Source organism: Candoia aspera, chromosome 4 (genome assembly GCF_035149785.1).
Source record: "Candoia aspera isolate rCanAsp1 chromosome 4, rCanAsp1.hap2, whole genome shotgun sequence".
Taxonomy (NCBI): Eukaryota; Metazoa; Chordata; class Lepidosauria; order Squamata; family Boidae; genus Candoia; species Candoia aspera.
In genome coordinates this window covers 11,550,571-11,564,935 of record NC_086156.1, presented here as the reverse complement: position 1 = coordinate 11,564,935, position 14,365 = coordinate 11,550,571, and the positions used below count along the sequence as shown (strand labels likewise).

General features: G+C 39.4%; 1 protein-coding gene across 1 annotated transcript in view; it reads left to right on the top strand.

The window, feature by feature from the left end:
- Nucleotides 1-13,776, top strand: part of ADARB2 (adenosine deaminase RNA specific B2 (inactive)) — a 375,455-nt gene extending 361,679 nt beyond the window's left edge. Inside the window, exons 9-11 of the mRNA XM_063303417.1 lie at nucleotides 2,412-2,593; nucleotides 9,410-9,588; nucleotides 13,240-13,776. Of these exons, the coding sequence (XP_063159487.1) occupies nucleotides 2,412-2,593; nucleotides 9,410-9,588; nucleotides 13,240-13,416 (538 nt within the window). The 3' untranslated portion in view covers nucleotides 13,417-13,776. The remainder of the gene's footprint in view (nucleotides 1-2,411; nucleotides 2,594-9,409; nucleotides 9,589-13,239) is intronic.
- Nucleotides 13,777-14,365: the final 589 nt, after the last annotated feature.

The following is a 14,365-nucleotide window of genomic DNA, read 5'->3' as shown; positions in this document are numbered from 1 at the left end:
AAACATGATAAAATGTCCCTTCAGGTAGTTCACATTTCCAGCAAAAATTTGAAATACCTTTATACATTCTAGACAATTTCTCTGGTGACAAATGCCAATGATACATCATTTTTTAGAAATTCACTTTAAGACTAGAATATAATGTAAATTTCAATCTTTCCAACCACATATTTTCCCATTAGTCCATTTGTATATTATTGTCAACATTTTTAGCCTGTTTTATCATACATTCTTTCACTTACTCTTCCTCTGTTTTAGAAGAAGTTTATACATTTTAGCAAGATGACAAATCAATTCTATTATTAAATAGATCTAAAATTGTTTAATGTATGCAAAGCTTGCCAGTTTCCTTTGATTTCATTCTTGATTTGTTTTAGAACAGAGTAGCCTTTAAGTGTAATAAGTTGATTGGTAGGTAGACAGATAGATAATCTGCAGAAATGGTCATATATGCTTGCATTTTCTCCCTCAAACACACAAACCCCAATGAAAATATGCAAATCTGATAGACTAAAGCAAATGTTTCATAAAACCAATGACTGTTTAAATGGTGGGACTAAATTGTTTGTATATAAATATTACCTTTTATCTTCCATTTGAGTTTTATGTAGGATGAACACATTACTTTAATGACCTGCATTTAGAGAGAAAGAGAAGGGCAGTCTCTCTCTGAAATCCTCAGCAGCCAGATGGCTGCCTTGTCTTCCATGAGATTAAAAGATGTTTCTCATTCGCAGGCCTTGCTTCTAAAGCAAATTAATATAGCCAACTAAATTGCCTGTGGTTTGCTCTTTTTTGTGTGTGTGTGTGTGTAAGTGTGTGAGTGAGTGGAATAAAATTTAAAGAGAACTTCTGAAAGCAATTTTTGTCACAGGTTCCTTGAGCAGATTGCTCTCCAGGTACAGCATGCTGGTTTTAAACATTCAGTAATTAATGGAAAGTATTTCGTGTTAATTGACTGCTTCAGGAAAGGGAAGTATAATGGCTCCTTATTAATCATGGAAAGAGACGTACGGCACAGAGGCACCGCAATTATAGCACTAACAGTTGAGAAATGTTAATTAATGAAAAGAACAATGATGTAAGAAATTAGCTACATAATGCTTCCTGCTGGTACAGATTTGCACTTTAAATGCTTTTTTTTTTCCAGCACGGCAACCGCTGGATGTTGCCTTAAATAGCAAAATCTCTAACCTTTTCTAAAATGTCTCCTGTATTTCAGCTCATCACCATTAAACTCACTAAAGACAATGTTTGTGTGGTAGGGTTTTTCTTATGGAGTGTTCTTCAAGAACGGGATGAAGTGTTAGGAATACGGAATAACTGTCTAGGAGGAAAATTACATTATGTTAGCTATAGACAATCCCCAAACTCTCTGACCAAATAGGGAAGCCTAGACCTCGTTTCTAAAGGCTGGTAGGGATTAGTGTCCACCCTCCCAACTTAGATAAGGAAAACATTGCATAAGCTAGGTGCCATTACTTTTTTTAAAAAATACATTTTATTAAAAGTTTGAAAGAGAACATAAAAACTAACACAAATTAATACAAGATAGAAAGGACAAAGAAAGAGAAAAGAAAAATGCAGTGAAAAAGAATAAAAAGAAATAGAAAGAAGCTTCTGATTTTCTCTGCAGCAAAAATAACTATGATTACAAAGTTATCACTTACTCTATGATTACAAAAAAAGCTCACTTTTTTCTTTTATCCATTTTTTTCCTCAAATCATCAAAACCACAGATCCTAAGTGCATTTTTTTCCCATAAGCTAGGTGCCATTACTGAAGAAAAGTCCTATGTCATTCTGATCTCAGTGAAAGAAGGTTTCCAGAATGAACTCCAACTCAAAACATTTATAAGCAGGAGAGACGAAAAGGCTGTTCTCCAGGATACCATGGACCTAAGCAGTTTAAGGTTTTGGAGGCCAGCTAAACATTAATATCAGCCCATAGAAGCAGAGAGCCATGTAATGGTATATTTCACATATCTGACTCCTGCCTATCATAAAGTATCACAAAAAGTGTTTTTAGCAGGATCATATTTTCCCCTCCATGATGGCATTAGTTCTAGCACTTACCAGCTCAACTTCTCCTGACCTGGTGCCTTCCAGATAGGTCTGGACAATTCCCAGAATTCTGGAACTGGAATTATGGGAGTTAAAGTTCCAACGCATCTGGATGGCATCAGATTGGGGAAGCTTACAGCATTCTGGATACTGGTTTAGATCAAAGAATGTGATCCAATACAGACATAGCCTCTGCATCCGCTCAAGACTTTTCTCTGCAGAATAAACATATGCATCCACCTACAAGTTTCGCTATCTCATTGTATCTTATTTTGTTACCTCAATGTAACTCATTTCTAATTTCCTGCTTTGCAGAACATCTTTTTCACTGTTGAATTTCTTTTCCAGATGGAACGTCCTTGGGTTACAAGGCGCACTTCTTAGCTACTTCATCGAGCCAATATATTTGCATAGCATTATTGTGGGAAGCCTCTCTCACACTGGTCACCTTTCACGGGTAATGAGCCATAGATTAGAAGATGTTGGTCAACTGCCAGCTTCATACCGGTGCAATCAGCTTCTCCTGAGTGGTAAGCTTATGTTGGCTTAGAAACATAAACTGTCTGCCTTCCCACTGCTTGTATCATTGGACTCTAAAAGAACCCTTCCAAGCTGCACCACACATCTTAAAATACTTTACCCTCTTTGTTGTTTTATGGCACTGATAATGATTCATTCTATCCTTAAATTAAAACAGTTGAAGTTGAAACAATTCCTCCCTGCCTCTCTGCTTCCATTTCTGTTCATGATAGTTGTATTTCCCAGAAAATGTTCTCATCTGTCAGCCCTTCAAGGTAAGACAGGTCAGGAAATAGATATCATAAGGATTGTAAGAATGGCACTTTCATGTTATAGGGTATAATAACAGAAGCTTGAAAGCCAGCCAGAATTTCCCCTTTGCTCTCTCTTATACCAAACATAATCAAAATGTTAATATTTTGAGTTTCTTTCTCACGTTTTCTCCTTTCCCAGGACTAAGATGTCATTTCCTCTCCTTTAACCACTCCTGCATTTCTTTACCAAGGTTATCTCCACATTCTCTACATTCTTCCCTAAAATAATCACTGTGGAATATGAAGGAGAGCACTACATTTATTTTTTTGTTTAAAATTTAAATTTCTAGGGCCATCCACTCACCAATGACTCTGGGCAGTGTATAAGGATTAAAAACAGAAACAATACATTAAAAACCACTAATAGAAAGGCCAGGGACTTGCTATGGTTGATTCTACTTTTTAAAGGGTGGTGATAATAGGAGGATGCTACACAACTTTCAATTTATGCTGGAACCAGAAGTCAAAATTACTAGTGGGACCAGAAGTCGAAGACTAGAGGATAGGCTTAAATAACAATATAGGGAATACTTATTTATTTGTCAAATTTATACTCATCACAATCAACCACATTCCCAATGATTCAGTAGTTAAGAGCATCAACAAAAACAAAGGCAAATTAAAACATTCATGGGAAGGACCATAAGCATATAATCAGCCCATCATGAACACCCAATCACTCGCCATAGGCCCTCTGGAACAACTCAGTTTTCAATAGTTTTTGGAAGGCTAAATCTGTGGGGGCCAGCCTAATTTCAAAGGGGAAGCTGTACCATAATGTGGGTATTATGGCTGAAAAGCAATGCCTACAAGCCTCTAATCCACATGGAAATGTGGAATCTCTTATAGTTTCTCCTGAGATACATTGGGCATGTTAATACTGGCTGGGGGAGGCAATCCTGCCAATACCTTGGTGCCAATATAGGACATAATAGGTAAAAACAACATTTTGAATTTCAACCAGAAGAAAAAAGAAAGCTGATACAAATGCCAACCAATACTCAGGTTTTTGCATTCTGGACTAATAGAAGTTTCCAGATAGTCTTCAAAGGCAGCCCTGTGTACTGTGGACTGCAATAGCAGAAGTATGTAGAGATGATGGCAGAGCCCCTGGCCATAACCTCTATCTGCTCATAAAGCAATAGCCACAAGTCCAAGAATACCCATAAGTCATGTCTTTCAGGGGCAGTGCTACCCATTGAAAGACAACACTGGAACAGTCAGAGCACCTTGATGAATAAACAGCAACACCTTCTTGCTGGATTCAACCTTAGTCTATTTCATCCCATCTAGGCCCCAGCAGTCTCCAGATACTGGGGTAAGAGATTGATGGCATCTCTGCTCGGCCCAGGATCCGATGTTCAGTTGAGTATTATCAGCATACTGATGATATCAAACCTGAACCAATGGATGATCTCTCCCAGTGACTTTATATAGATGTTAATCTGGCCAATCTCTTTATCTGATCATCACCAAGAGAAACTACACACTAAGGAAGGAACAGAACAATATCGGAATCACGCCTCCAATCCCAAACTGTCCCAGGTGGTCCAGAAGATACCATGGTCAATGAGAGTGAAGGCTACTGAGAGTATGCCAGAGAGACATACTACCTCCATCCTGACAAAGTCATCCACAAGAGTGACCAATGCCTTCTGTCCCTAGATCTGAACCCTGACTGAAAAGGATCCAGATAATCTATTTCCTCTATTGTGCTCTGTAGTTGCTCAGGGACCACAGCCTCTATAAATACATTGGTTACAAAGGCTCCCACAAAATCTAATTTTGGAATCTTCATGATGATCAATGTTAGAAGTGTTGAACACCAAGAGAAGACATCATATTTTGTGTGTGTGTGTGTGTGTGTGTGTGTGTTGTTCCTATAAACAGTTTAGCAGGAGTCATTAGAAGCAAAAGAACACCTAACTGGATGTGATAATCCTTTAGGTTGGCCTGGCGCCTTCCAGATGTATGTATAAAAGGGAGGATGAACTTCCTGCTGCCTGACCTAGTCCAGCCCAAATGAGATATTTCTTCTTTGTTCAGAGCCCCCTTTCTACTTCCCTTATCACCAGTAGTTCATTGGCTTCAGCCATCCACACTTTTCCTAACAGGTAAAGACACAAGAAGGTTATAGTTACTGAGCACTCCAGTGAATTCTGCACAAAGAAACAAGATTTCCTGAATCAGCATTGTTTAAATTCATTGGTATTTGAAAGGGAACTGTTCACATTAATGGTTTCCCACGGCTCTATGTGGATATATGAATTAGACCTTTATAGTAGCTTGTTCTATGATTAATGCATACTAGTTTTTTTTTTAATGGCTTGCACCATTAACCATTGTTAAACACATCTTTGGATGACTAGAAAGGCTGTAGAGTTAGATGCAATCATTATCCAGTACAGCAGTTTTTCCATTATTCTTGGTGTGGGTGTGTTATTTATACATACACATACATACACACATCCTCTCTTAGCCAAAGACCTTAAAGCATCACATAAGTGTTAAAACCAAACTAGAGACATGGATCATAAAATTTACTTAAGAGCAGATTTAAATCTATTCACCATTCAGTTATGTGCTTAAGCACATCAGCTTAAAGGGCTAAGTGCAATATTGAATGAAATGGACATCAATTGAAGAAGAAGGACCGTGTCAAGCCACTAAAGACTGCAACATCCTGCATATGCCAGATGGACGAGTGGTAGAATTAAGGATGCTTTCAAGTAGGAGACTTAATCATTGTTGTCAAAATGGGACTGAAGCTAAAAATGCCAGCCCTGTCTAGAATTTTCATCCTGAGATTGCCATGTTGTGTGTTTTGCTCTTTCTTTATATTCTTGGTTGCTTCTTGTAGGAGTCAGGAGCATAATGCAATAATAGCCCCATTTAGGAATAGCCTTCCATGTGCATCCCTCTGAGGAGTTGTAAACTCTCAGTTAGTGGAGGATTGTAGCTCACATAGAGGTAATTGCATGGAAACTGAGCTGTCCCCTGCAGACAATCATGCTGTAAGCATGGAGATCATCTGTTGTCATCACTAGCCCCAGAAGGAAAAGGGAGGGTGGTGCTCATCTTACCTTACACAATGAGTTATAGATATCTTTGTAATTCCTGAACAAGGTTCAACAGGGTAGGCAACCTGCAGTCATCAGGCCTCAGATAGCCCATAGCCTGATTTCAGAAGTCTTCACCCAACTGTAATACTTCTCTTCTAGCATAACATTCGGGGATGGCAAGAGAATGCGACTCAGAAACACAAGAAAATTATGTCATCAGGAGACAGACAGAGCAAACAGTTGGATATCAGAAACAGGGATGGGAGGAAGTATCATCTCCTTCTTTTGGCTACAGCCTGTCCTATCACTGATATATAACCCCCTGAAACTTACTCTGAAGAAAATGTGAGCTTGTCCGGAAAAAGTCAATTACCCTATATCATAAAATGAATGTGGAATATACTTCCACTGTTTGTGTTGTGTTCTAATGATGGGTCAAACCACTGGTCCAACCTCACACAGTGTTGTCTGTTTGGACTTTGGATGTTCTGGAATCTCAGCCGAAGATATCTTTTCTAGTGCTGTCCCTTGATTTCCTGCGTGTACCGGTCTTTGAACATGCAGACTCATGATTTGCTTCTAAGCTACAGCCTTCCCTGGAGGGCAGTGTTTGCACTAGCTGTGCAAGAGAGACTCAGAGGCTTTTTAAGTGTTCAAAATGTTTTGGACTTATTATTTTTTTAAAGGTAAAGAATCTAAAGTAGGAAAACAAGGGTCTTGATCCACCAATTAGCATCTAGTGAGTGAGACCGAAAAGGCACTCAAGTGACCTGGATGGTCTTCCCTACTAATTAATAAGTGCAGATTTGTGTCCTCTTTTATCCTCTGTGTTAACAATGTGTAATCCTTTCTGACAATGCATTAATGAGTCACCCCAGCTCTTTCGAACAAGTTATCACTCCAATTGCACTTTTAATTTGCAAAGGATTCGTTGTATTTTTCAGCCCTCTGAGGTAGATTCTTTAATCACTCCTACTTCAGAAACGTAAGGCCAAAGCCTAGAGATGGGGACCTACCCAGCCAAGGACATACAATGGCGCCCAAAATGGATATGATGCAAAGGTCTCCCAGATTCAAAACCAATTATTTTCTCCACAGGAAGAGGATTAGAGGTTGTTGCCACAGCTTAGAGTTCGTACTTTGCTACAGTGCTTTCCTATTTAATTTCTCCAAGTTCCCTAAATCTTCTTCCACAAAAAAATATGCTTTTGGAAGACAAGGGATAAAAATGCTGCAATCTCTGCTCACCAAATATATTTCTTAATAAGCAGACTTTAACTCCCCCAAGCTTCCATTTCTTTTTATTTTCTAACAGAAATGTTGATCTCTTGATAGGAAGTGTCTGGGGACAGTTTGTACTTAGCTTTTATCTTCCGGATTCTTTGGTAACGCATGCATGCAAAACCCATTAATTTACCAAGTGCTTTATTTTCTTCTGATCATTAGGTTGCTGCATCTGTGTTTGTCCTGTTACCTATGGCTTTATCCTAGAGAGGCCTTATCTGGCACATGTTGTCATAGGTTGGCACGCTATCCACTAAGTTATGTCCTAATTCTGACAGAGGCTGACACATTAGTGTCAAGTCATACAGTCAGATCTGCTTGTAACGGTTGTTTGATGGAAGTATTTAAATAGTGCCATGATGTTAGTACGCACATTTATTTTATAGCATTTTCCCCTAAGATATGAGCTGCTCAGTTATCATAGTGAAGGAATGGAGGTTGCTATTAATGTGGCCTAAATGTGATTACAAGTTCAGCATGAAATAATAACTCAATTATATTTTCATTTCAAATCATCTGTACACAGTCACTTAGGATAATGCCACTTAGCTAAGGAAATGGGTTCCTTCTGGTAAGAAGCTCAAAAATACAGAGGATTTTTAATAAACCTTCAATAAATAAGCAGCCATTTCAAGTTTATTTTCCAGTTGCCTCTAACTGATGCAAATTCATACAGTGTTTCAGTACCTCTAATTTACTTAATCCCCATATACATTAAAGCTGCTTTATCTAATATCTGCATAATATCTATTATGCAGATATTTAATTTAGAGATTTGATTTAAAGGCATGTCAGTTGAATCTCCAGATCAAATTGGCTTTCTGAATTAACTCAGAAGTTTGCTTTGTATCATCTTGGATGTTTTGAATTGATATGGATGATTTTGGATGCTTCTACCCATGTACAGAAAACAGCTTGTGCCAAATTGATTTTGAAATTCAAACCTAATCTATCCATTTCATTGATTCAGCCTGAAGAAATTGAATTGAATTGACTTTCCAAATTGATAGGCATTGTCAGATTGGATTAATTTTCCAAATCAAATGATTTGAACTGCATTTGTATGTTTCATGCAGACCTGTTATCTCTGTAGTATATGTAGCATAGCATAATAATGAGCAATTATTTATTTTATTCTGCGTTTTTTTTCTTTGGCTATTTTCTTTGTCAGTTTTATTAAACCAGGGCTAAAAATATTAAGAATCTATATTGCAGTGATGTCTCTGAGACTGATTTGTATGCTGGTAGGTAATAATTAATAAAATAAAGTTTAAAAAATGAATATTTTCCTTATTTTTACATCACATTAATATCTTTATTAGAACTATGAGAATAAAATGAAAAAGTTTGCAAATATAAGAAATCTCCTAAACAATTTGTCAGGCAAAATGGCTTTATCTATCACTTTACCTGGTAAAGAAAGCTGATTGCATGTTTTTGTGTCATTTTGGCTAATCCCATTAAATAAATTATTCAGCTATGGAATTTGGAAACCACCCATCCCATGGACCTACACTTGCTGTCTTTATTTTTTATATGCCCTGATTCAGAATTTTCTCCATATGAAACACTTTTTTTTTTAATCTGTTCAATCATGTCCGATTCTCGGAGACTGCCTGGACAAGTCCCTGCAGTTTTCTTGGCAAGATTTTCGGAAGTGGTTTGCCACTGCCTCCTTCCTAGGCCTGAGAGAAAGCGACTGGCCCAAGGTCACCCAGCTGGCTTTGGGCCTAAGGCGGGACTAGAACTGAGGGTCTCTCGGTTTCTAGCCTGATGCCTTGACCACTTCACCAAACTGGCTCTCATGAAACAGTTATATGAAGTGGCAATTAATATAGATCATTGTCAACCAGATGGTGATTTCATAGGAACAAAGGCTCTCAAAATGTATACATGCAAACAAGAATCCTAATTACATTTCAACAGCATTAATTGAACTGTTCCTAAAAATGTATATTGCGCCAAGCAGATCCCAGTCAAAGAATAAGAATATTATTATTTATTTGTTTGTTTGTTTATTATCCCGCCTTATTTATTTTTATAAATATACTGATTTCTATATAGGTATGGAAATACAGTTTATTTCCCAGTAAAATGGAAGTTCCGTTTCTTATATGCCAGAACTATTGCTTTGAACGCTTGATGTTTTCTGCTTCCCCTTTGACAGGAGTAAGTAATGCCGAGAGAAGGCGGGCAGGGAAATCTCCTGGTTTCAGCGTGAATTGGATAGCAGGCACAGCAGACTTAGAGCTTATTAATGCCACAACAGGGAAAAAAAACTGTGGGAGTTCTTCACGACTCTGCAAGCACATGTTTTACACTCAGTGGGCAAAGCTTTATGGCAAGGTAAGTGTGAGTTGCATTGGTGAAAACAAAACTGGGTCACTTGGGTGGTAGAGGACATCTTTCAGCTTCATCTCTCACCAAATTTCATCAACTGCAAACCTTTTTCCCAGGAGATTCAGTAGTTTAGCATGGACATCCTTGTCCAAAAGTCATGGGCTCCCCTTGCAAGTATGAAAATCAAATGTACATATTTTCCCCTCTCTGCATCAGAGGAACTTATTTAGACGCAATTACCAACCATATAAGTACATATTTTGAATAAATGAACACGGAAAGCTTAACTGATGATTTCATGGACACATCTATGCAAGTTTTTGGCAGCAGCGTGGAAGTGGTTTGGCCTTGCCTTCTTCTGGAATGTCTTTTGACTTCTTAGCCCTGGTATTTCCTGGCTGTCTCCCATCCAAAGATCAACCAAGGCTCACCCTGTTTAAGTTCAAACTGAGGTAAGGTCAGTTGGCTTTGATTTCTGCGTGAAGTAGGAATCGGGTCTTTCCAGTGCTATGATTCTGTGACTCCTTTCCACTTGCTAAGGCCTGAGGGTGGTGTGGAAGGATCCAACTCCCACTCCATGCAGAAACCAAAGCCAAAGCATGCCTTTCAATGAATCAGAGAAATCAAAGTTCTAAAATGTACTATGTTTTCATAAGACTTATGGCTGCTTTTCTAGATGTGATTGAAATCATTCTCTAAAAATTGTTAGCAGGGCATTTATTCCCATGGTTAGCCAGGTGCAAGGATGAGCCTTTCTCTAATACTTTCTCCAATGGCTGTTACCCTATTGTGCATCACTAAGGTACAAACTGTTAATTATAAAAGCCATGCCTTTTTTTGTCCCCTACTGCTCAAAATATCTTTGTACCTCTGGAGATTGCATGAAATATGCATGGAGCAATTGTTTGTTTTTGATAACGTCTCCTTCACACCTTGGTTGCATCAACTTTAGAGAAAGAAAAAGTAGCAGACGATACTTTTCCTAGGTTATCAACCTTTTGAAGGAGTAAAAATTGAGATCACCCTAGTTGGACTCCAGCTGTTCATTCATTGGGGTCTGTATTTAGCAGACCATGTGCATGCTGGTAGAACCGAGCCTATTTGGAGGATGTAGAGGCAGATTTTTGATGAAAAGGGGAAAGTTTATTCAGGAGCTTACATGGTGCAACAGATGACCTGTATCTCTGAAGGGTCTATCCTCATGGTTGGGGAAAGGATGAAAGAAAGGAAATCCTCTGTTTCCTGTAGGAAGAGGGCTGAAGAGGAGTTTTGACAAATCCAGCTTCCCATCAGGAGAAAGCAGAGCAGAGAGAAAGAAATGAAGAAAGAATGAGCCTCTTGCTCCTGTCTCTGCTTCAGTTCCTTTGACAAGATGTCCCGTGTCCCCTCTGTACACATGCCTGTGTTTCAGAATATGTGACAGTCATAAAAGGAACATCCTCAGGAGGGTGCCGGGTCACTCACTTGACTGAATATTTGCTCTCATATTGGATTCTCCAGACTCCATGATTTCCCCCACATTTTAAATTCTCACTCTTAGCTTGGCTGCAGTGTGTCCTAGGCAGTTCAGGAACAAGGTCATTGATTTAATCATGCAAAACAAGTTAATAAAACAAAAACAATCATCCTCTCCAACCCAGATGCACAGGGGCTGGCAGTAATGATTGAATTACAAATGTGTGCTCTAAAAGTTAAAGGCTGTTTCTGGCAGGCACCTCCCTTGCAAGTTATTTCATAAAATTCTCCTGCTCAACAAGGCAGCCTCTCAGCTCAGCACTCTGCACAAATCCCTGATGCTCAATTGCTGCGTTCTGTTACAGCATCCATGATCAGTATCACATCAGAAGGGAGATTTTTACTTGTGCTTTCACCTGAAGCATCACCTTTTCTCTGCCTCAAACGTTCACTCGTTCAAATCCTTCCTCCAGATGACAGCATGCATTTTTAATTTCCATCACTGACATGGAGTCTTGAGCATTTGTATATTTACAAAGCTGGTTTTCAATTTAAGACCTTAGCAAAACACAACAGGAATTATACACAAGTATACATATATAAACCACAACAAAAATAAAACTATCATCTTTTTTTTAATTCAAAAAAGTCAACATGTTGGTTGCATGATCAAAGCCCCACCCTTTTTTGAAATGGCATAGGTGCCGCCTGACCCCCACAGATACTCCTGGCCTTGGCTGTGCAAAGCAGAACCAAGTCAGAATGTCAGAAATTCTGCACCAGTTTGACGTGGATCCCTGCTGTCACCACAGATTGGCTGTCTCTATGAGCTCCATTTGCTTAAAGAATTAGATTACAGCTTTCAAAATTCAGTATCAAAATAATCTTATCTCAAACCATAGAAAGTAAGGATGTGACTTGGGCAGGAAGGATGTCAATGACTGCATATTAATAGATGGGCAAGAAAGCTATGATACCTATGCTTATTTTTCAGTATATGCCATACACAAGGTTCTCTCAGATGAAAAGGCCCGTCCAGTAGCAGGAATGTGACTGCCCAGAAGAACGGTCTTTGTAGGAGGAGGAGGAGAAACTGAGAGGGACTTGCATATGGCAGGAAGGAGAATGTTTCAGTAGAGGGTATCTGCATATGTAACAATTTACTCTGCACATGGATACATTTAATTGGATATAGACCCAGGTCAAGGAGATCAAAAATGTCAAGATGGTGTCCAAAAGTACACAGTCAAAGTTTTGCCTCTTTTTTACATGTGTCCCCCGCAGCATATGTAAGCAAGGAGCGAGGCTTCCATAGTGTGGCCTTGACTTTTCTGAACCTCATTCACCTTCAGATACTGCTGTGAACCTTAACCTTGAAAATCTATTTCTACTAGTCTGCAAAATTATTCAAATTCTTAATAGCCCAATGTTTGGAACCCAGGAGTAATATCAGAAGCTTCACAGAACAGCAAAAAGGAGAGGAGGGAAATTCTGTTCCTCCCTCCACCCCCCAAGAAATTTGGAGAGATGATTCGCTTTTAAATAAAGCATCACCAAATTTCAGATGAAGTGAAGCTTGGCTTCTATGAATATGAATTTGGGAATGCTGTGACATTGTTTTTTTTTCAAATGAGCAATGCCATTGCTGGTTGTTATTAGAAACATATTGGATTATTGATACCACTGAACATAGCAGTCTTTTCAATTTTGCTTCCCTCTCCCCCAAATGACAAATGAACATGGCCTTCAAAATACTTTGGTTCCTTCCAAATGAGCAAAATGGAACCATTTAGAAGAATGGAGAATCCATTTGGAAGGAACTAATGCATTCCAATGACCATTGTTTGTCATGGGCTTTACGTTTCTAAAAAAAATCTGTCCAAAAGAGGAATGTGAATTAACTGGTAGCATTTACAAGTATAGCACTCTGGGCATTCTTCCAAATGATGTACAAAATTGGTTGGTTGGTCTCTCCAAAATCCCCTTTTGTGTGAAGATGGCCGTCTGGCACTGCCTGTGCAGTGAGACCCAAATCTTGTCAAATGTTTCTTGCCTGAATACTGTTACATGTAAAGCTCACAGTTTCTTTGTGGCTTAAGAGATGCAGATGAAACAGTGATACGGAGCTGCAGAAGTGCCCGATGCTTCGGCTCTTTGTTCGTTGGCATTTGACTCTCCCCCTCCTTTCTCTTCCCCCTGCAGCTGAGCACACCGATACCAAGCCATGGAGAAGTGCCATCAGTGTACAGCGAGGCCAAGCTGGTGGCACACATCTATCAGTCTGCCAAACAGCAGCTGTTCAGAGCATTTCAGAAGGCAGGCCTGGGCACTTGGGTGAAAAAACCCCCAGAGCAAGATCAGTTTCTACTGACGGTGTGAATCATTTGGCATCTTGGTCACATGACCCCATTGAAAGGACTGGAGGGAAGAGCAAATCCTGTACTGGAGCCGGAGAGATGCAATCGGAGACCCCGCTCAACCCAAGTCAGAACCCTGTACCAGAAAAATGTGCTAGATATAAGATACATTCTGGTTAATGCACTGAACCTGACTTTAGGAAACTGCTTTTAAACTTACCCATCCCTTCTCAAGGATGTACAAGCCCAGGTTACAAAAACGACCTTCACTGTTTGTTCCTTGTTTGTAGCACATTGCTGTAATTATCCAAGCAGCACCTGTATTTCAGGCAACAGCAGGTTGCAGGTTGCGTCTGGCTGAAAAACAAACAAAAGCATCAGCCCTCTGGGGTTCCTCTTCACCGTTAGTGCAATAATTATCATTGGAGGACAAGAAATTTTTCTAGGTAGCAAACACGTGCAGGAATTAGCATAGACTGAAATATGGAAAGTTGTGTGTCTGTGTCTCTCTGTATGTGTGTGAGAAAGAGGAAGGAGGTGGGATTTCAGACTGCAGCCCTTTACGGTGGCACCCCAGAGCTTTAGGAAAGCTGTTCAGTAGTTCCAAATCACGAGAATAGAAAAGCAAGCTGTTGCCCAAAGTCTAGGTTAAAAGTTTCTGGGTGTTCACTGCAAGGGGCAGAGTATTTCAGAAAACAGCAAGGAAAATCTTGAATGACTATATGTTGCATTAAAGAAACAAAGATTCCAGGACTGATTGACGTCACATCATGGCTACCTTCATCCTGTTCCTAGCATACAAGGAATCTATCGTGCAGCTGGTTGCACCCAGCAAATATACAGCACGTGATACCCATCATCTCCAAGCCAGTCTGGTGTAGTGGTTAAGGCTCCAGGCTAGAAACCAGGAGACTGAGAGTTCTAGTCCCACCTTAGGCATGAAAGCCGGCTGGGTGACCTTGGGCCGGTCA